Raw genomic sequence first — 21,137 nt, 5'->3', positions numbered from 1 at the left:
AATATGACAAAAACGACAGCTGCAGGATTCGAACCTGCGCGGGCAGAGCCCATATGATTTCGAGTCATACACCTTAACCACTCGGTCAAGCTGTCCAATTTCCATCTGTGATTGGACTCTTGATTTTAGATTTTCAATCAGTCATTTTAACAAGCAGTCACAGTTTCCCCTGAGCCATAATTTTACACTCGAGCCTCATCCGAAACCATCATCAATCGGGCCAAGCTGGATATTGAGGAGGCTATAGGAGCCGAACTAACAAGAGCCCGAAAAAAGCGACAAATTGAACAGTTCCGAAGCAGGTGGTGTAAAATGGGCGCGGTGAAAGCAGTAGCCCCTACTACTAGACCTTCTCTTTCTTCATATCTCTCTCTCCATATCACCTATCAAGTCGTTCTCTTATACCCACAGTTAGTTGAGTTTTATTTCTCATCTACCCATTTGAGGAGAAAATTTGTCATGATCAACTTATCCCGAATTGCAATACCGCGTTAATATCTAGCTTTTCTCTCATTTTATTACTTTTAATAATGTAACGATTGTATTTTAGAGTTTTATTAAACAATAAAGACTCACTTTTGATCAAAAAAAACCCCCCCTGAGCCATAATTTTTTTATCTTAGAACATTCTAAAAATAGGCATCGATATTGTTATGAGAAGATTAATACATTGAGAGGTCAGGAGCAGTTGTAGCTGGTTGAAGTAATGGTTGCCCTTGGATAAATTTTCAAGTGGCGATATATATTTGCGTCCTAAAGGAGAAATAAATGTGGCAGTGCGATTGGTAACTTCGACTGCCCAAACACCATCCAACTCTGGCTTAGTGTCTTTACTCTCAGACTTTGAAAAAGCCTGTTATCAAGCGTACCGAGAATTCGGCTACGTGAAATATATTACCGATAAAAGCGATAATAGCAGTGCAAAGAGAGTCTAGTGAAATAAAGTTGTTGCAATGACTAGAAATTTATGTCCATTTTTAGTTGGTGTAGTTGGAACAATACTGTTGGTTATTTTGAAATAGAAAATCTCCTCTATTATTTGAACTGTTAACTCCTATTCTGTAAAAACTAGTTGTTTAGAGTAAAAAGATATTTTTGAGTACCAACATTACTGAGCATGATTTCAAATATAAATAATATATAATTTTTATTCAAAGATATAACACTGTAATAAAAAATACAACAACTTAAGAAACTAACGATTCTAAATAAACACACTAGTTAACTAATCCACTTAAATTATTATAATTAGATATTGCCCATTCGGGTCACTAAATAATATACGGTATAAACCTCTTTCGACTAGCGCTGAACTGCTTCCAATCATCAGGGAAGCTTTCCGCAAGCATTATTTCCTCTTTGACTACACGTGCCTTCAAAAAAATCAATGAAAACAGGAAGCCAGCTAACCATACAAAAGGATTGTTTGCAATTGGGACAATCCAGGTAGGAATGCAGCAAGAAAATAACCGCCGATAGAACACAAACACAGAAAATCCCAATATGCTTGCGATTAAACCTGTATAAGAAGGATGCCGCACATATTTGTATGGTCCAGTGCGAATTAGCTTATGGCCCTGACGTATCCGCAGGCTAAATGAGTGGAAATCCTTGAGGGTAAGGAGCGACCAAATGCGCAGCCCAGCACCGAGAGTACAGAGTAGAAAACTTGCAACGTCATTTCCAGTCCATTGAGATAAATTCGAATTACTCGTGTTCCTCATGAATGGAGACATCTTTCTTTCTTGTTCCATTGCCACAATAAACCAACTTACATTTCCTAGTACAAAAATTACGCCAGCGTAAGGTAGAATATTCACGAAGAAGAAGCCGAGGAACCCTTCAGATTTAACACGATCTCTCAGATTATTCTTAGCAGGTTCTTTGAACGTGTACAACAAAAGACATGCTTGAAATGCAATTGCTAGTAGTTTGGAAAACATTACTTTGAGAGATTTTAAAATATGTGTCCTATGTCAATGGGTCTCAATCGAGACTTTAGTGGAAAAATAAATATTTTTGAGCTCGAAACCTCTAACGACAAATTTATCCATACACATTAATTACACGTGCAATCGTAACTTGATCTCATCTCGCCTCTTGTGTTGTATGCAACCAATATAGTTAATTTGACAGCGGAGCTCAAATTCACAGGTAACGAATATGGCTAACCAAGCAGAGCATGGTTTAAAGGTGTTACTAGAATTAAATGTGCGCTCAGTATTGAGTATGCTCCGAGGGAAGCATATTTTTACATTATTCATAAGATTAATTGAAACTCTGAGTCTCTATATTTTTTCGCAACAGTGTTTGGTTTTTCACATGTTATTGTAACAATTGAGAAACATGTTTAGGGAGCTTTCATTTTTTGCATTTTCATTAGTTAATCTCGGAAAGATTATATCCAAAGGCAAATTTAATGGGAAAATTCTGATTAGATAAATTTACTGTGAAATAATGTGGGGTTGTAATTTACGCTTAAAATACTACAGCGTTCGAAAAGACTCAGAGTATAAAGACTAGGAAACACTGCCAGGTAATTAACTATTCATTCACTCAGCTCCTTTACTTTGCTGTTGATACTTTTCACTACCGGCAATCTCTCTTCCCATTACACCCGATTTATAGCCTCACATATTAGATGTGCTGTTTCTGTATCCAAGTATAAGGGCTATTAAGAGCGTACAAGCATTCTACCTCATCGTCTAAGTCCATTAGAAAAAAAATCGACTACCCTTCATACTGAGAACTAAGGGTATTGTCGAAAATATTATAAATTAAAAGAGTGGTATCGGGAAAATGTACGATATAGAAGGTAGTAAGCTAAGGTGACATTTAATGAAAGGTTGGTTGTATCCTTACCCAGAATTAGCTTATAACTAGGATAGTTGCTTGCACTGAAAATGGAATGAGAAACAACACGCCTTCTAGGCCGAAGTACATGTTTTGTTTTAAAAGTTTGAATGAAAAAGCTAGTGCCTACAATAACTATGATATTAAATCCCATTGAATGGGTATAAAATTAAACAACTCTAACGTTGAAAAGTCATTTAACTGTTTTGAGTACTCCGCTCAAGCTTATGTTATTTTGCAATATACACCATGTATCTATATCCACGCATCCATACTAAAGTTCCTTTATTCCTATTCAATTTTACAAAATACCAATCAATCTCTGGATTACATAAGAATAGTTCGACAACTCTAGTCCTCCCCAGCGGGATCGGCAATCCTCCGATAACAAGCCAAGAATTTGTCCCCTTTATTCCGCTCAACCTTCTTTCCTTCTTCTGTTGATGTCCGCACATAGGGAACAACGGGGTCATTTTCCTATGCAACAAATATATATATAAATTTTTTTGAGCAACCTTGTGAAATACTATTCATTAACTTACACACTCCTCATCAGTTAAACGCTCGAATAAAGGGTGTCCGTCTAGATGTTTTACCATCCATTCATGGAGGTCTTTGACATCGGTAATTGTGTAGAGAATTCCACCTACTCTCATTACGTAGGCATACTCAGCAAGCAGAGTTGGGCTTAATTAAAAGAAGAATCAAAGTTAATTAACGCCTTGAATATGATCCAGAGTATTTCTAAGCGCGTTCTAATTTACCTAATGATACGAGCTTTATGCTTTCTCTTTTTGAAGTGTGGGTCGGGGAAAAGGAAAAATACTTTCGAAAGCTATATTAAGAATGTCATTTGTTTTGAAGTATCATGCATAATAATATCAAGAGAATGGAGGTTACCTGTCCCTTTTCGAAAAAATTGGGTAAAAATTTCATTGCATTCATTCTCATTACTGAAACGTTCTCATACGAGCCTGGTTGCTGTTTTCTTAGAGCTTGAATTCGTTCCCATACGTATTGTTCTACCTGTACACGAATTTCCATTCCAAGCATAAGTGTTTCGGGAAACAGAGGTGCCAACGAGACAAGGAGACCCCCATATCCACAACCAATATCTGCGAATTCAACTTTCTTATCGGGAAGTGCAGGATAGTGTTTGGACCAATCCATTGTTTTTGGATTTGGTGGACTTTCAAGATACAAAACTGATTGTTTAGAAATTGCAAATATAATGATAAAAAGAAGTACTTACTATTCAAGGTAGTGATCAGAGAATGGGTTGGCATGGGCTCGTTGACGGAAGTAGCGTTTCTTTAAAGAAGAAGGAAACGAAATTTAAATAAAATGAACACATACAAATACCCTCCTAATATTGTACCTGCGGGAGCTTGACTTGCTCGCTTTCTGTCTTATCTGTCTCCATCCTGGCAGTTTTTACGATCCAAAAGAGGGCTACTGTTAAATTTCAATTGAAGTAATAAGAAAGTGGCGCATTATTATTTATTCTCTCGGGAAACAGTCACTCAGATTGAGTGAAGTGTTTACTCTTGAATAACCTTCTTACCGGTCGATTTGTAAATGGCGACAAGGGTAGTAAGTAGATTGACTTGTGTGCGGGGTGTTCTATCACAGGTTGCTTTGAGAGGTAGGATTTATTTTGGGAAATATACCGATGGCTTTAGCTTTAATACGTGTCTCCAATATTTTCAAGGAGCATTCCCGAGATCATCAAGACATCTTTATCATGCAACAAGCACACTGTTCAATGCTGAAACTGAGGTTCAGCCAGCAAAAATTGAGATTAATCCAACGCTTGTCGCCACTAGCGCTCGTCTTGGATTGCGATTCTCTGATCCCTCTCTTCTGCTGCAGGCCGTGACCCATAAATCTTTTGAGCAAGGAGCTGAACCTCATAATGAACGATTGCAATATCTTGGTAGTCTATTGAATTACATGATAAAATTACGCTTGACACTTATTGAAATCCCATGAAATATTAGGTGCACGAGTCCTTGAGCTATATGTCGCGGAGCATTTGCACTCGCGGTTTCCCAATTTGCCTAACGACGCACTAGAGAACGCGATATTTACGCTTATTGGCCGACAATCTCTCACCAAGTTTGGTGAAGAAGTGGGACTACAGCACATTATCCGATGGACGCGACCTGAAGTAAACTCTAGTCAAGCATTTCCCACCTCTGTGATGTATATTAATATAATTGCGTTTGATGTTATGGTTTAGCCTAGTGAACCGGTTAAACTTATTCAGCCTACTGTCATGGCCCAGGCAGTGCGCGCGTTAATAGGAGCTATTTACCAAGACAAAGGAGCCATTGCCGCACGCAATTTCATTCGTTCATATATACTCTCGCGTGAACTTGACATCACTTCTTTGATTGAAATCAAAGAGCCGAAACGATATCTTTCTACGCTTATGAAACGACAAAATAGGCAGAGTCCTGTATCAAGGTATATAGGCAAATACCGGCACACTAATTGATTCCTCACGTTGCTGACCCTTAGTACTTGGATAGAATTCTCAAAGAAACAGGTCGTCTCTCCAATTCCCCAGTATTCATCGTAGGCGTCTTTTCAGGAAATGAGAAGATTGGTGAAGGATATGGATCTTCCATCAAAATGGCAGAGTTTCGGGTAATATATGGAATTCCATGGGTTGGATTTAATGTGTAATATGCTCAATTTCTCTGTTTTCAAAGGCTGCCAAAGATGCGCTACTGAAACACTATATGTACGAGTCCAAGGATTTTATGGTGCCATCAGATGCGGAGGCGTCCCCGGATACCACGTACATCCCACCCCAAGCTGGCGACACACCGCCCGTTGTTTAGAGTCTTTTTGTACTTTTGTATACTCTTCCCAAGCATCCAATAAAGAGAGGGTTTCATTTCGAATCAGGCCAAGACTGATAGAGTGATACACGAATTACAGGCAAATAAGAAAAAAGCTCCACCCACTTTTCCTTATTCTAAATTAAATAGTTAAGCAAAAATTAATTTCATACTCAATATACCTTGGCCCATACCTCACATCTACACATCATTTCTTCCTTCTTGCCATTTCAATTCTCCTAACCCATTCCTTTCCTGCCAGATTTTAAAATGTCTACATTTCCATCTCGCTGGCTAAGAATATTTGTGATGTTGTTGCTATTTTTGCAGATTATGGGTCATCCATTAGACAAGCGCCAGCAACAGCAACAGCAACCACCACCAGTTCTCACTGGCAACAATAGTCCCTTGCCGGTTCCCATTGGCATTGGTGGTGTAGTCTTAATATGCGTGGGGATTTATCTTTGCTTCTTTGGTTATCGATTCTTCAAGCTGACAATGGTACATTTCTCGCAGTCCATTTGCTCGCTTATTTTGGTTAATTCTTTATGGGAAATTTAGTTCATGATCGGGTTGTACACGGTGTCTAATCTAGCTGCCATTGGGCTATTAAATAGTCCGGCGGCTGGAAATCCATCGCTTATTCTGGCAGTATCCCTGATTGTCGGAGCTATTGCCGGGCTTATACTGTGCTGCTGCTGGTAAATACTGGATGTTCTTTAATCGGGAGACTATTTGATGACTTACTTTTTTTCCCAAGGCATTTTGGAGTGTATGTGCTGGGAGGCTTGGCCGGGTATACTGTCGCAATGTATCTGCTCGCCTTTAAAGCCAACGGACTAATAGAGTCTTCCACTGGTCGAGGCATCTTTATCGCCGTGTTTGTTCTGGCCGGGATCTTACTTGTAATCTTCCTCGAACGGCCGGTCGTTGCCACGGCGACCGCCTTCCTTGGCGCTTTCGCGTTTTTCCTTGGTGTGGATTTCTTTGCGCGCACAGGTTTTGCAGACGCAGTCCACTCGTTCCTCACTGGTGGGAAATTTGAATTCTCGGGTGGACGTGTGTATGGCATTCTTGTGGGCGTTGCGATCATGTTCTTGATAGGTCTCGGGGTGCAACTCAAATGGCACATGCCAAAATTCGACGGCTTCTCCAACCGGGCAACTCCTCCCTATGGATGGGAAAAGCGGCGGGCCCACAAGCCCCTCTAATGCGAGGGCCGCCGGATCCCACGTCATTCGGCTTTATTGTTGTTTCTCCATTTTGGCTTCTTTCACAGAGCCCTTCTCCCTTTGTGTTTGTTTGGGCTAATCTTTATTTAGTGTATATAAAACTTTATCAAATGCGATCTGCTTGGAATTATAGGAGTGGAAATTTAGTGTAATGGGAATTTCAGAGTCCGATATGTATCTAGAACGAGTAGTTATAAACTCAAGGGTATCTTGAAATGTATATTTAGCATACCACGGCCTTCTCGCCCGGCGATAGATCAATTTCTGCACCATGGCTCATCGGAGCGATGATATGACTATTTCTGTTGACTCTGATAGTTCTCGCCCCAATGTTTCAATTACACATCCTCTGGAAGACTCCGTTTCCGCTCCCTTTTCGCTACCGTCTTCCCGCTATTCACAAACCGATGTGGATCACTCTAGAGTCACATCGCTGCAAGCTCGGAGAAGGCGTAGCTCATCCTCTGAGTTCTCTAATGGCAACATTTATAACAATTATGCCTCTCATCATCCATCTGGTCCCCTCATTTCAACCAGTAACGATGACCTAAGAAGACAGAGCATGATAAGCTCTGTTTCACGCCGTGCCTCGTTAGGGAGAATATCTATCGGGAATGTGACCCCGGAAGATTCAATCCTGCCACGGTCATTTCAGAGATCCCCGACGGAACGAAACATCCAACATAGGAAGCCAAACCCGCTGGTTAGGTTGCGAACATTAGGGGAAAATAGGTCGAAAGTTGGCGAATATATCATGGAGGCGATCGATGAAAAGTAGGTTTTTGTTTTTATTGTACATAACACACGAGTATTATTGAAGTGAAAAAATCTATCATGGGGCATCTCGTTTTTGCGACTTATGTCAACCTTTGTTGTATCTAGCTCTGAAGATAAAATGGTTGCGCAGCTAAGTAGGAAAATAGGGCCACTAAAGAAATATTGGGACACGAACGTAAAATCATTTGATCAAGTGCGCAAAGCGTATCAGTTGCACAAGTTGGAGCAGCGGTTGCCGTAAGACTAATTAAATACCGCTCTCCATATCCTCCCCTCCCCTAATCCCTTATTGTTCATAAAGTGAAAAGGGCGGCAACTTTAATACCTTTCTCTCCTGGGTTTCTCTCATGTTCGACTTTGATATGTACCGTACCAAACTGAGCGAACTCCTCCAAAGCAAAGAGCGAATTATTATGTTTGTAAGTAACGACCATATTCCCGATACCATTAATATTCTATTCCCTTACCCTCTTCGAATAGGTTATAATTGATCTCCTCGTCGATTTGATCTTTTGGTAAGCCTGTGGCGTTTTCTCTCAAGATGTTAAGCCCACTTTGGTTGATCATTCATGTATTTAGTATCTTGTATTTGGTTGAGATCGCTTTCCGCAAACCAACTCAAAACCTCAACCCCACATTTCTCTTTATTGATCGCCCTAGATTCTTCTGGTAATGGATATGTCCTCTCCTTTCTTAAGCTCTAATCTTATTTTTCTTTCAATCTATAGGATTATTGCAGTGGCGATGAGCTTCTGGAACCTCCTGTCCCTTATCACCCGTAAATATCTTTTTTTTCTTTTTGGCGCTTGTGTTTTCTACTAATAATCTTCATTCTAAAAGGCATCATGTTTAGTGATAATCGGTGGAAAAAAATTTTAAGTATTTATTTACTTATTGATATTATTACCATTGTTCCCTTTATTGTATCACTCTTCGTCATCAATGGGGAATTTCTTTATGGTAAGTGTAACTATTGTTGGCTTGATCACGAATAAGGATGAACATTTTCCACGTTTTTATATTACAGTACCCTATTGGATTCGAAGTTGGGTTGTTGTTTCAAGACTTCAAAAGGCACTGTCTCTACGAATGGATATCGAGAACGCATGTATGATTCGTTGTAAATTTAACATTGAAAGATGAGGGCTCACTCGATATCCCAATGAATAGCGTCCACCAATTTTATTGATTCCGCTACTGGTAATTTGATCACTCTTATCACCAATATTGCCGCCATTATATATAGTGGTCTCTGCGCGTTTCAATACTGCGAGCTGGTATTCGCAGATCCTCCAATACCGTATACCTTGTTGGATTCTCTGTAGGATATTTCTCTGCTAAATTTAGTGTGCAGGAAACTAATTTGTGATTATATGTACGGGGTAGATATATTATCATGATTACCATTTCAACAGTGGGATATGGCGATTATGCTCCAAAATCCTCACCAGCCAAAGTCGTGATTATGCTTATGATTGTCATCGTGCTCTCAGTGCTCCCCGGGCTGATTGGGTCCACTGTAGACGCTTTTAGGCAACGAAAAGGTCAGTTGACGGTGCACTCTTTATTCGCATCCAAAAAAAAAATTAATCTAATCTCTAAACCAACAGAGGGTGGCGGAGCATATGCCCGTGGTCGCAACCCATATGTGATTGTCTGCGGAGCGTTTAATGACCTCCAATCTGTAGTTGACGTTCTCAAAGGGTTCCTACATTCAGAGTACACAGTGAACGACCTACGTGTTGTATTTATGCTCCGCAATAAGCCCTCAAAGGAGATTAAAAGTTTAGCAGAAACTCCTCTGTACCGTAGCCGGGTCACTTTTCTCCATGGTTCGGCCCTAGACGAAAACGACTTACGACGTGCCAACGCAAAGTATGCCCAGGCTATCTTCATCATTGCGGATACAAATGCTCAAAACCCTGTAGAAGAGGACGAGCACAACACACTAAGGACTTGGGCTTTTCACGTGCATTCCTCCGCCCCAATTTATACGTACAACCTTCGACCCTCGACCGAAGCTTTCCAAAAAATGGCACGAGAAGTACTGTGCGTGGAAGAATACAAGCAGGTGCTCCTAGCGTACAATTGTTTGTACCGTGGATCGGCAACCCTGCTTGTGAATTTGTTGTATCAAAATGATTCGACGGGCAAAATTAGAGAGCCGTGGGAAGCGCAATATGGTAAGAGAAGAGGGCATAAGAGTAAATTTCAAATAACTAGTGAGGTCTCAAATACAATCACTTGCTGTTTCTATTAGGTGATGGTTTTGGAAACGAGATTTATGTAGGACCTGTCAATCCCGTGTTTGTTGGGCTTACCTTTTCGCAAATTTCATGGGTAAATGAACAAAACTGTTCATAACATCACATCCTAGAGGTCTTAGTACTAATATCTTACTTTCTATTCCAGTATATCTATAATGAATTTCAGGTGATCCTTATTGCAGCTAATATTTTCATGGAGCGCTATGACGGCTATCATCTCGTACTCAATCCTGGTGACAAATATAAGCTGCAAAGCGGGGATGAGCTAATCTATATTGCCCATTGCCCTCGAGAAATCGACTATATTGCCGAGTTGGTAGGATCATTTTTTTTACACCTTAATCATAGATACTGGTGGATAAAAATCTTTCCCTTTTTTTATTAATTAGGATACTTTGCAATTTGAACAATCCGTCAATTCTAACCCTAGTTATGCATCCCTCCAACAACAAGTCAATCATCTCCGGAGATATTCCGGGCAAGGGTCACGGCCCGACATGAGCGGATTAGGCCGCAACAAGACAATACTTCGCAGTCCACTCTTGCAGCCTTTCCTTGGCCTCCAGAGTGACTCCCCAAAACCTCAGCAGACAGTATATTCTGATCCCCTAGAGCCCATTCCCAAGACATTGTCATACGCAAGCAATTTTTCCTCTGAGGATATGTACATAGGACTTCCTGTTCCACCTTATGTTGACGCGAAAGTCCCCTTGTGCTACTTGTTAAAAAATCCGCCCCTCTCAGTGGAGATGATTGTGATCGAGAGCGCGAGCGAAATGCGTGATCACATCACAGTGTGTGCGGGAGAGGGTGAATTGTTTCGCTTCGTATGCACTTTGCGCTCACGACATCTTATTGCGAATGAATTCTATGACGTGGTTGTACTCCGATCCACTCCGCCATCTGAAGAAGAGTTCATGCATCTTCATATGTTCCCCAGAGTTTTCTGGGTTGTTGGCGACTGCAGGAAAAAGAGCGACTTGGTAAGAGCGGGGGCGATAGGCGCGAGAGAGATAGTGGTCATGGCCCAGTTTAGTTCTGGTCAGACGAAGGATGTATACGCGGACAGCAGTGCAATTATGATTGGGCATTTAGTGGAGCAAATTATAGCGCTTGGAGCCTCCTTTGAGAATACCCAATCGGCGACTTTGAATATGGAAGGCATTGACATGCCTCCTACTTCTCTATTCCAAGCCAATAAACGTGTAATGGTAGATCTACTGGACCCGACCAGCATTCGGTTCTTGCATTTGATGGAGCGCCAGCGCATCCCATGCGATATCTTTCATTCCACAATCTACGCCTCGGGTGGAGCATTTTCGGGAAGCCTGTTGGATCACTTGCTCTTCCAAGCATTCCATAAACCAGCCGTGGTCGAAGTGGTACGACTACTGTGTGGAGTACGTTACCAGGGGTCCGTTGAGCTTGACTCAGAGCTTGGGGTAGATCCCTCCTATTTATGCACCCTCGAGATGCCTCCTGCTATGGTGGGAAAGACCTATGCAGATTTGTTCATGGAGTTATGTTTGAACCAGGGGATGATCCCAATCGGGCTCTATCGCGATGTGGATAAATGCATGCTGGCAAATGATTATCCATTCGTGTATACGAATCCGCTAGGGGGAATCGTATTGAAAGCATCGGATTTGATCTATGTGCTGAAACGCATATCATAAGGAACTCTGAGGATGTAAGTAGCGATGTTGGAGAGAAGACTTCAATGAAATTTTATACATATATTTCTCATTATCCCATACGCTTTAATACTTATTCATTAAGTTATTTGAGATTTATTTCAATACATTGTATTTCTTTATTTCACATCTTAACAAGGCTTAGTTTTATCCTCGTTTTACAACGCATTTTAATCCATTACGTCACACTTGGTGCATTAGCGTAGATACGATTAAGGCAAGCTCCTCTTAGCATATGTCGCTCCTTGCATCTTGGTGAGGAATTAAATAAACCTTGCAGGCTACGTTTGAAAGTCTAATGCTGTCCAGCATCATTATAGAATTCGGGCAGACCTCATATACCTTTTCATGTTAAAGATCCTTCACGTTATATTATCGCGCACTTCAACTTATCCTTTACCTTAAGGGCGGAATGATCCTCAATACCACCTTAGTAAATATTAGTAGGATACATAAAAATGGATCAGTTGTATAGGAAATAAGTGACCATTACGTCCTAGCCAAATCCAAATGGATGTGTTATTTGGCGAAAATAAAAGATAATGAGGTAAGGTGTGACTAATCGGTTTCTTAGCAATACATTACGAGAGCAACAGCTCTGAACACTGCAGTCTTAATGCCTGTCCGCTTATAAATGTTCGGAATGACAAAAGGGGGACGAAGTAGTTACGACTGCAAGGAGGTTGGATCGCATGCTGAAGCAAATGAGATAGTGCCATAGGGAATGCGCAAATTCAGGTAATGCTTTTTCGGCATCCGAGAAATTTGGTGGCAAATAGTTAATTAATATCCTATTTAATTGATTCCTATTGAGGCAGCTCAGCCGTTAGAAAAAACCTGCAAGTATGTCCTCTCATCATTAATAACGACATTTGCACAGGGTTGCACATTGCGCTTAAAAGAAGAACACATTTCATATTTCACCATTTAACAGCTTTATTTAACTCTATATTAATATTCTTTTGTATTCCCTTTTTCCTCCGGTTTTCCTCTACCCCTTATTGCAATTGCCCTTTGTAATTTCCACTTTCATTTGTATAATGTCCAATATTTATGCTTCGTCTTTCTCGACCAAATCCACATGTTCTTTACATTCCCTCACGTCAGAGATCATGGCACCTGGAGATTTAAGCCTGGTTAGCGGAAATGAAATGCGAACGCCTGAAAAGGTTGCGCTGGCCGTGCCCCCTAGGCTTCATATTTCACCGTTAGCTCGTTCGTTTGTACTCCATGCTAAATATTCTGAAGAGGCGAGAAAGGAACCTTTATTTACGCGACCATACGAAGCAGTATTCATCATTTTGAAGCAATCACCACCGTGTCATTCAGACGTACTTCGCGCCAAGCTTTCCTCGCTAAGCTCTTCCTCTATGGATAGCTTTATTTCGCGCGAGTCCACCGTGGCTTCATTCACTCCGAGAATATGCTTGTCAACCCCAAACCATTTTCGCCAGACACGCTATCCCACCTCTGTCCCAGTTGTGACCCTTCCCGAAAATTACCACCGGCCGCTTGCGTTCCCGTACCATAACGACAGTGTCTTTCTTCCTGTAGCCGAGCTCCCACTACCAAACCAGGTTATTCCCCCGGTTCAAACTAGTAAACTTGGTCATGATGAAAAGAGGAAGTTTATGAGATATCAGGGGAGCCCACCTAAGCACCAGGAAAAGCCAGGGCGGACGAACTTCTTCTCTCTATCTTACTGGCCTGGCCACAATAGTGATACGCGTAAGATTAAGAGCACGGTTTTCATTTTATAATCCCAGTCTAATAGAATCTATATTCTATAGATGATAAGTCGATATCAGAGTGCAAGATTCTATCTTTGTTCTTCAATAAACTTAAAAAAGCGATTGCTATATTATTTCACTGGTTGCGATAGAAAATATTCATGTAACTTGCACGCCCTCTTTTCCCCTTCTATTTTCGTATTCATCCTTATTTCCCCACCTATTTAACTTTATACTTTCACTTGAGCAATCGCTGGCAAACTCCCTTTTGATAGTTTTGTAATCCTTGTTAATTTACGTGAGATTGTACCTTCGCTTTCTTAGTACACTTAAGTAATGATTATCCGTCTCATTTTATGTTTTGTCGATAATAGACTCGCAATAATACTTTTCTAATTGTTAAATTTTCAAATATCTAGTATTTTCGTAGAATATGGTATACAGTACCTACGAAAGTTTGGTCTTGGCCTCGTAAACCCCTTTAAACAGTGTTTAATTAGATCCTTTTTTTTTGGTATATCAACAATCGATAGGATACTTAAGTTGTGGCATGTAGGTGCTTTGAAATACAGCCTATCACTAACTGTTTTGCAGAAAACATGGTAGATAATAAGTCACTCTAGTCTGTAAAGTATCCGAAACCAAACGTAATACCACAATCTAGATGTATACTCGGGAGAGGGTGACAGCGAATTCTGCTTCGTTTTTATTGTACAATTGGGGCAAGCTATTTCTAGATTCTGTGGCGAAAATTGAAAGTAGATTTGCAGGTTTTCATAAGACTAGCTAAGTAGAATAGAGCACTGTTTCTTAGCTATATCCTCTTTCATCATTTTCACCATGAGGCATCCAAAATTTCTTCTTTTCATTTCCTCATTTTATCAGTTTCTCTCCTATTTTTACCTGAGATGGTAAATTAACACATTGCACCCTGGATTGCTTAGAAATCTAATTTCAATTCATCACAGGCTTCCAAGTCCTTGGTTTTTTAGAACGAATGTGTTGTTGGCTGTAATTTATTTCAGTTTATGGCTCCGGAGTCGATCTACAACCGTACCTTATATTGATAAGGAATATAATAATGACAGCTCCGTTGCTGCGATAGATACAATGAACGGTTCCTCCACCTCTGTTGAATCTCGCCAAGCCCGGAATCGTAAGCCCGTGCCCCCTACAGATATTGATAGCAAGATAGATTTTAAAGGCAGATATACCCCTCGTCCTAATCATAATCAAAATTTTTGGCGACGGTATCACTCCATTGCTTCGATTATCAATCTAATATTGTTCATCATGCTTCTTGATTTCACGTTCCGGGATCATTTCATTTTTCGAAATCATGATCTTGCATTTACACGGGTTGGATTAGTTTCCGACACCTATGCGCGTGTGTTCGTGCGATATCCTAGATTCGGCGGAAATCACACCAAAGTACGCGTGGATTATCGAACACTAGAGGCAGAAAAGGAATGGACACGAGGGCCGTTGCTAGATATCGAGCCTGAAAATGACTATACTGCTACTGGGACCTTAGTTGGACTTTCTCCATTGACTTCATATGAGTGGCGTATAGTGGACGAGGAGGATAATGTACTTGATATGCCAAAGCAAATTGAAAGAAACTGCGCATTTAAAACTGCTCCCCCCGCAGGACAGCCCACTCGATTGCGCTTTGGAAGTGGAAGTTGTATCAAGCTCAACTTCCCATACCCGGGACCATTCATACACGAGGGGGTAAAAGGATTCAAGAAGATGGGCAAGCATAAAATGGATCTACTAATATTCCTGGGAGATTTTATTTACGCAGGTAAGCTATAAATTTAGAGGAATATGCAGATTTTTGAATAATTTTCAAAAACTACAAGATGTTCCGTTCTTCTTCGGCTCTTCAACCGAAAACTATCGCCTTCTTTACCGCCAAATCTATGGGTCTCCTGAATATCAACAGATCTATGAACGTACGCCATCATTGCATGTCTATGACGATCATGAGATTTTCAACAACTGGGATTCGAGGGATCGGGATCCAATGACAAGCGCGATGAAGGCATTCATGGAGTACCAAGGGTTGCCAAATGGAGACCCGCTTGTCTCGGACACTGCCTACTTCAATTATAGTTATGGCGATATCGCTTTCTTCTTCTTGGATACCCGGCGCTATCGTTCTCCAGCGATTGAGCCTGACACCCCGCAGAAAACGATGCTAGGCGAAAGACAAAAGGAAATTTTCAAAACATGGGCGCGTGACGTCAATCAAACAGCAACTTTCAAATTTGTGATAAGTAGCGTGCCACTCACTCGTAATTGGCGTGGCCCCGATGCCAGTAAGGATACATGGGGTGGCTACTTAAAGGAACGCGAGGAGCTACTAGAGTTTTTAAAGGATGTTCCCAATCTTCATTTTCTGTCGGGAGATCGCCACGAAGTTGCAGTGACGAGATTGCCACATGGAATGATCGACTTTTCAACCTCCCCAGTGAATCAGTTCTATTTTCCCGGAGTTTCCACTTACAAAGAACGCAAAAGTGAGGGCACAGATGAGATGATCTATTACAGACGCGTTGGGAATATGAAATATGCTATCTTTGATGTCGACACTGAGGCGGTACCACCAAGATTTTGGTATCGCTTGTACGTTGGAGAGGAGGGCGAGGAGCCAGTATGGGAATACGAGGTAGTGGGTACAAAAGTACTGCCGTAAAGATATCAACTATTATTTTTTTATATTCTCACTGCGAAACATGTTTTTTTATTCTATTTTATCAACTCAGGCTATTTATACCTAATTCCTCCTATTTTCCTGTCGATTTTTTTCTTTTTCATTGTCACTGTTTTTATTTTTGTATAGAGCGATGGTACCTTAAATCTTTTTTTTTTTGATGAACTCTTCAATATGTTTAATTTTTAGGGCTAAATGCTGATGGCATTAGAAATAATGAAGACTATTTATTACACAAAAGGAGAAGTTTATGCTGACGGCTTATTCAGGAAATCTTGTGGGGATATTGTGTGCTTGAGCTTTTGAGTTTCGCGGGAGACGTATGGGGCAAGCTATAAGACAAAAATCATCAATCCAATACTGACTCAGATGGATCCGGGCGAGGCTAGTTACCTTGCAGTTTGTCATATCAGGCACTACAAAATTTCGCACCTTACTCCAATCAATACGATATCCACCTCGCCGTGTATGCCATCCCATTGCACCCGTTCCTTTGCCTGCATATCGAATTGAATGATATTAGTTCATTATATTGGAATCTCCCTATTGAGGAAATGAGGTCATGGAACATCGGAATATCGGAAGGTTACCTTTGTAGAAATTGTGCCCCCTTTTGGAGGTGAGTGGCTCTCGTGATGCACCACGATAGATTCCTCGAATAACACCAAACATTATTTTGTAGTAAATCTCTTTCTCTCGGCAACTGTTTATTTCTTTGTTTATTGACCAAGCCACATTCTTATATTGTGACTAAGTTTGCCACCCGAATTTGATAACGATGTTTAATTTTAGAAATTACATTCAGATTTTTATCCCTTTTGCTTATGTTAAAATTCGTATCAATGCCTTCTTGAAAAGTATACTTGCGAGAGAGATAATGTGTTCTTTTTTGTTACTTCGTTTGTATAGTTAAATCATATAATTTTTAAGCAGAATAACTTGGACTCTAGTGTCTTAACAATAAGAAAAATTTTCGATAAAAAATGCCATAATTTTTCTTCAGTCCCGTGAAAGATCTGTATCCAACACATCGTATTGTTCTCTCAATAGCCTGTATAACAAAAAAAAAATTGTAAGAAAATATTCAATATACTTCAATAAGATAGCAAAGTGATATATGCTTACCTATATAAATAGCTTGGCGGATGACCACCCATGTTTGTTACAAACAGATCGACATGTTCAGGAGGGACATAGTCATAGTAGGGGTTAAGTGCGTCCACTTTCTCCATGATTTTTTCTACAAACATACACATGTATTTACGGACTGATGCATATTTCGAGCGTACAAAGAGTTCATTACATACCCTCAGTAAAACTCAAGACTCGATCCGGTGCAACGCAGAGATTGAACGAATCGACGTTGTATGGATAGAGCGGTGAGAGTTTGTATAATCCGGTCACAACTACAACAGGTGTCGAGTGGTGCTTAGCCGCCGCCGCAAGCATTTGACTTCCACTGACGGCAATTAGCCCCCCGTTGGCAAGCACTAATCGGAAAAGTTGAGAGGCAGTAAGCATCATGGTGTTAAATATAAGCATAGAGTATGTGAAGTACCGGCGTGTGTCCCTAGAATGACTTTATTTACACGGGCCATGAAAGCAAAGATGGCCGAGTCAGGAATAATAGTTGTTTGGATACCGGCTTTAGCTAGTGTACGCGCGAGTTCGTGGCCAAGATATCTGGAGAATTTTTATCAATAGTTGGATATTTGGTTTGTATAATAATGATTGAGGAGAACCAACTTACGAGGGACATGTCTCCGCAACTATGACGGAAAACTTGCGTTTCTTGGCGGCAAAGAGCAGGAATTCGCGTACTGTGCGCGACATACTCAACGTCATGATGACTTCACTATAAAATGATCATTATTAATTGTCTCGTGGAAACACTTAGATCTCAAGTCAGCGTAATTACTTCGAATGAATATGGTCCATTGCCTCTTTTGCGATATTGGAATATACGGTTTCCAGTTCATCGATCATTTCTTGTATCGCCTGAATGATCATTGGCTTCAAATTATAAGTATTTGGATTAAAATCCTCCTCTTCCTGGTCACCAGCCTCAAGGAGGTTAAGCATCGAGGACGATGTTGTGAGAGTGCGGAGAGGAGCGGAGGAAGCAGGTACGGCAGTTGCAGGAGAGGCGGGTGTCTCATCTTCTAAAATAGTGTGAGTTTCTTCACGAATCAAATGAAGGACTCGGCGCACAATATTCCCAACTGCCAGCTCTAAGATTAACCGAGAATATTATTGATCTCGTATTAGAGGTTTAAAATGCTAACAGTGATTGGGGCACTGAAAATACCTCGAGGTTGTGCCTCCATAAGTCGAATTCCTACATCCTTGACTATTGCAATAATTTGGTTGACACGATTCCATCGCGATTGGGATACCACTTTCCGCATTAACATGGCCGTTTCAATCGCCACATTGAAAGAGCCTACGATTTGACTGTGATAATGGGTCAGACAATGGTAAAAATCGCGACCTAGATTAAAAACTAATCCGAACACATACCGTCGTTTAAGCTTCACAATAAGGCTCTCGATTTGTATCGTCAGATCCCTCGGTGTCATCGTATATACTTTAAATAACAATGGTTTTATATCTCGCGAGGCTCCAACCTTTGTAATAAAAAGTTTACAGCGTGGCTTAGATTCATTATTTTGAGAGGAATTTCAATTTGATATGATTGCCAGCGAGGCGCTCAATATTGAAATCCAAGAATCCATATTAACTTTAATACAGGAGATAAAAAAAAAGACTAAAATCAAAAGCAAATGAATCGCTAAGAGAAATTTTATGTTTTTGTGAATTCTAATCCCAGTATTTGATTGTTCCATCCCAACTACAGGTTGCAACCTTCGAAGTCTCATGAGGGTGCCACTCGCAGCCTATGAGGACTTGGTTGTGACACTTCATCTTCTTCAATACGCGACAACTCTTCCAGTCCCAGAACCATAATTGTCCAGAAGAGTCTCCAGACATGAGGAAGCGCCCATCAGGAGAGAAGTTCACTTGGCATGCGTAGCCAGCCACCAAATGTCCAGTGAATCGTTTCTTTCGGTGCATACGGAATCGGTCCTTAGCACCATAGATAAGAATTTGGTTATCGAGGGACTGGCAGGCTAGCCATTTTTCTAAAAATAAAAGGTCAATCATCGTATTCAAAGGAAAGAATATCTGAGAAATCTTACTATTGGGGTGCAAAGACACACTCGGCATGCTGTGCATGTCCGGCTCGGCAATATATTTGATCACTACTGGGATATCGAATTCCCACGCGCGCAATGTCTTGTCGTCTGAGGTGGTAACAAATCGGCGATTATCGTCGACGAAAGTGATCGTATTTACTGCTCCCAAGTGCTGATCGTATTCTTGTGTAATTTCACCCGTATTGACATCGAATTGAACGATTTTTTTGTCCGACATACCCGCGAGGAAAATATTCTGCTTATCTTCATCTGGATTAAATTTAACGCAATAAGGGATCTTGCGAGTTGTGAAGGAGCGAATGCACTGCCCTATAAAGGAAATAATGCAACAAGTGTTAACACGTAAATTAAATGTTAAATTCAGTGAACTATCAGTACCTGTCTCTGTATCCCATAGTTTGATATATCGGTCATAGCTGGCGCTCAAGAACTTGCGTCCGTCATTAGTAAATGTGATATCCCGCACTGCCTTACTGTGGCCAAGGAAAGTTCGTAGGCAGCGGCGTTCGTGATACACATCCCAAAGCTTGACTTTTGTATCCATGCTACACGAGAGCAATAAATGAGCAGATTCAGGAAAGAACCGAATGGCAGATACAGCTTTGGTATGGCCGGTCCTGCATTATGATATTTAAACGATAAGCAAGATCAATAAAGTAAAGACGAGAAAAATATTCAATGTACCATGTATGGATATGTTTTTTGGGCAGGAAGCATTCTTGTTCGCCAGGTTCTCCCAGTAAATTGACGTCCACATCCTGGGGCACATGCATATATGTCCGTCCTTGGTAATCATACATCTCTTTGCCATGGAAAATGGATCTCTCGCCTCCGCCAATATCCATTTCTTTGCTCTTTTTGCCCTCATCTACTGTGGTTTCTGCTTCTGCTTCTGCTTCCGCTTGAGCAGCCAATTCCTCCTGTATAATTGCGAGATGATTAGATTCATTTAATAACATATTTGAATGTATTTGAATATATTTATAGAAGAGTTTACGAACCTCTGTTGGCTCAGCTTCTGCCACGGTTTCCCCTTCATAGCCCGCCCATGGGCCTTGATAGGCATTCTCACCCTCCAGAACCGAAGAGTCACCTTTCGATTTCCGTTTCATATTTTGATTCTTCCGGAGCTCCTTGGGTAAAGAATTGTAGTATGATGCCCATCCATGTCGTACACCTTGGTTTATATCACCAACGTGTCCTGTTCCATTTATCCCAGCTCCCAATGTGCCATCATAGTTTTGAGATATAATCGAAGGATCACGCGCATAACCAAGAGTTACGAAATTGCGCTGTTGTATTTTAAATTCCATCTCAGAAAAAGCTTGCTCTTCTACGTGCCCTGCAAATCAGAGAATAAACGTATTGGTTAGAGAATAAAAAGAACAATAAGTAGAGTAGTAGAAAAGCATGCCTGTTAAAACATTTTTTTTTATAGTGTGAAGCTCTGGATTCTGATAGAGATGTTCATAAGGAGCATTATATGCGATCTCTTTTATCGGTTGATTACTTTGAAAGCTCGGTTGATCCTGAGATTACTCTAATTAACACTGAGGAAATAAATATGAAAATTCTATTACTTACTTGAATGTCGACATCGGGTGCAAGATTAACCTTAGGTCTCTTTATAATTATAGAAGCACCTGAATTAGTGTCTTTTTCGTCCGGCATTTTTGCAAATATAATGAGATCGAAGCAGTTTTGAAGGTTGCAAAAATAGTCAATATAATTTTACCTAGCGAAACTTATAATAACCTAACCTAACAACTAACTCCGTACACAAATCTGCAGAGGTCGT

The 21,137-nt window shown here is 40.6% G+C and overlaps 9 protein-coding genes and 1 non-coding gene across 10 annotated transcripts; 5 read left to right on the top strand and 5 right to left on the bottom strand.

Annotated features, from left to right (window-relative positions):
* Positions 1-13: 13 nt before the first annotated feature.
* On the bottom strand, positions 14-95 carry VTP21DRAFT_t119. The gene has a single exon. It is a non-coding gene; the product is annotated as a tRNA-Ser (tRNA).
* Positions 96-3,204: 3,109 nt separating this feature from the next.
* On the bottom strand, positions 3,205-4,276 carry VTP21DRAFT_11553 (uncharacterized protein; the record flags this gene model as incomplete). Its single annotated transcript, XM_069391010.1, has 6 exons — positions 3,205-3,330; positions 3,396-3,540; positions 3,618-3,688; positions 3,754-4,042; positions 4,106-4,164; positions 4,232-4,276. 6 exons carry the CDS (start codon positions 4,274-4,276, stop codon positions 3,205-3,207), a joined length of 735 nt encoding a protein of 244 aa, XP_069252184.1.
* A 155-nt stretch (positions 4,277-4,431) lies between these two features.
* On the top strand, positions 4,432-5,702 carry VTP21DRAFT_11552 (mitochondrial 54S ribosomal protein mL57; the record flags this gene model as incomplete). Its single annotated transcript, XM_069391009.1, has 6 exons — positions 4,432-4,498; positions 4,565-4,789; positions 4,854-5,023; positions 5,096-5,322; positions 5,388-5,505; positions 5,571-5,702. The coding sequence occupies 6 exons, from the start codon at positions 4,432-4,434 to the stop codon at positions 5,700-5,702; spliced, it is 939 nt and encodes a 312-aa protein (XP_069252183.1).
* Positions 5,703-5,972: 270 nt separating this feature from the next.
* On the top strand, positions 5,973-6,913 carry VTP21DRAFT_11551 (uncharacterized protein; the record flags this gene model as incomplete). Its single annotated transcript, XM_069391008.1, has 3 exons — positions 5,973-6,203; positions 6,264-6,403; positions 6,463-6,913. The coding sequence occupies 3 exons, from the start codon at positions 5,973-5,975 to the stop codon at positions 6,911-6,913; spliced, it is 822 nt and encodes a 273-aa protein (XP_069252182.1).
* A 292-nt stretch (positions 6,914-7,205) lies between these two features.
* On the top strand, positions 7,206-11,654 carry VTP21DRAFT_11550 (uncharacterized protein; the record flags this gene model as incomplete). The annotated part of the gene is made up of 14 exons (XM_069391007.1): positions 7,206-7,708; positions 7,817-7,948; positions 8,013-8,130; positions 8,192-8,226; positions 8,291-8,380; positions 8,440-8,489; positions 8,552-8,671; positions 8,739-8,819; positions 8,882-9,032; positions 9,098-9,255; positions 9,322-9,894; positions 9,972-10,051; positions 10,124-10,294; positions 10,368-11,654. 14 exons carry the CDS (start codon positions 7,206-7,208, stop codon positions 11,652-11,654), a joined length of 3,549 nt encoding a protein of 1,182 aa, XP_069252181.1.
* A 1,130-nt stretch (positions 11,655-12,784) lies between these two features.
* On the top strand, positions 12,785-13,432 carry VTP21DRAFT_11549 (uncharacterized protein; the record flags this gene model as incomplete). The annotated part of the gene is made up of 1 exon (XM_069391005.1): positions 12,785-13,432. One exon carries the CDS (start codon positions 12,785-12,787, stop codon positions 13,430-13,432), a length of 648 nt encoding a protein of 215 aa, XP_069252180.1.
* An 810-nt stretch (positions 13,433-14,242) lies between these two features.
* Positions 14,243-16,103, top strand: VTP21DRAFT_11548 (uncharacterized protein; the record flags this gene model as incomplete). Its single annotated transcript, XM_069391004.1, has 3 exons — positions 14,243-14,313; positions 14,371-15,209; positions 15,268-16,103. The coding sequence occupies 3 exons, from the start codon at positions 14,243-14,245 to the stop codon at positions 16,101-16,103; spliced, it is 1,746 nt and encodes a 581-aa protein (XP_069252179.1).
* Positions 16,104-16,369: 266 nt separating this feature from the next.
* VTP21DRAFT_11547 (mitochondrial 54S ribosomal protein mL41) lies at positions 16,370-16,793 on the bottom strand (the record flags this gene model as incomplete). The annotated part of the gene is made up of 3 exons (XM_069391003.1): positions 16,370-16,453; positions 16,515-16,618; positions 16,712-16,793. The coding sequence occupies 3 exons, from the start codon at positions 16,791-16,793 to the stop codon at positions 16,370-16,372; spliced, it is 270 nt and encodes an 89-aa protein (XP_069252178.1).
* A 327-nt stretch (positions 16,794-17,120) lies between these two features.
* VTP21DRAFT_11546 (uncharacterized protein) lies at positions 17,121-18,700 on the bottom strand (the record flags this gene model as incomplete). The annotated part of the gene is made up of 8 exons (XM_069391002.1): positions 17,121-17,172; positions 17,247-17,361; positions 17,429-17,611; positions 17,680-17,804; positions 17,872-17,976; positions 18,040-18,352; positions 18,430-18,575; positions 18,642-18,700. The coding sequence occupies 8 exons, from the start codon at positions 18,698-18,700 to the stop codon at positions 17,121-17,123; spliced, it is 1,098 nt and encodes a 365-aa protein (XP_069252177.1).
* A 241-nt stretch (positions 18,701-18,941) lies between these two features.
* VTP21DRAFT_11545 (uncharacterized protein) lies at positions 18,942-21,010 on the bottom strand (the record flags this gene model as incomplete). The annotated part of the gene is made up of 7 exons (XM_069391001.1): positions 18,942-19,264; positions 19,322-19,648; positions 19,718-19,956; positions 20,024-20,259; positions 20,341-20,681; positions 20,754-20,868; positions 20,924-21,010. The coding sequence occupies 7 exons, from the start codon at positions 21,008-21,010 to the stop codon at positions 18,942-18,944; spliced, it is 1,668 nt and encodes a 555-aa protein (XP_069252176.1).
* Positions 21,011-21,137: the final 127 nt, after the last annotated feature.

Source organism: Calcarisporiella thermophila, assembly GCF_041956535.1.
Source record: "Calcarisporiella thermophila strain CBS 279.70 unplaced genomic scaffold VTP21scaffold_9, whole genome shotgun sequence".
NCBI classification, from domain to species: domain Eukaryota; kingdom Fungi; phylum Calcarisporiellomycota; class Calcarisporiellomycetes; order Calcarisporiellales; family Calcarisporiellaceae; genus Calcarisporiella; species Calcarisporiella thermophila.
The sequence above is the reverse complement of the archived record's forward strand: the minus strand, read 5'-3'. Positions and strand labels throughout refer to the sequence as shown.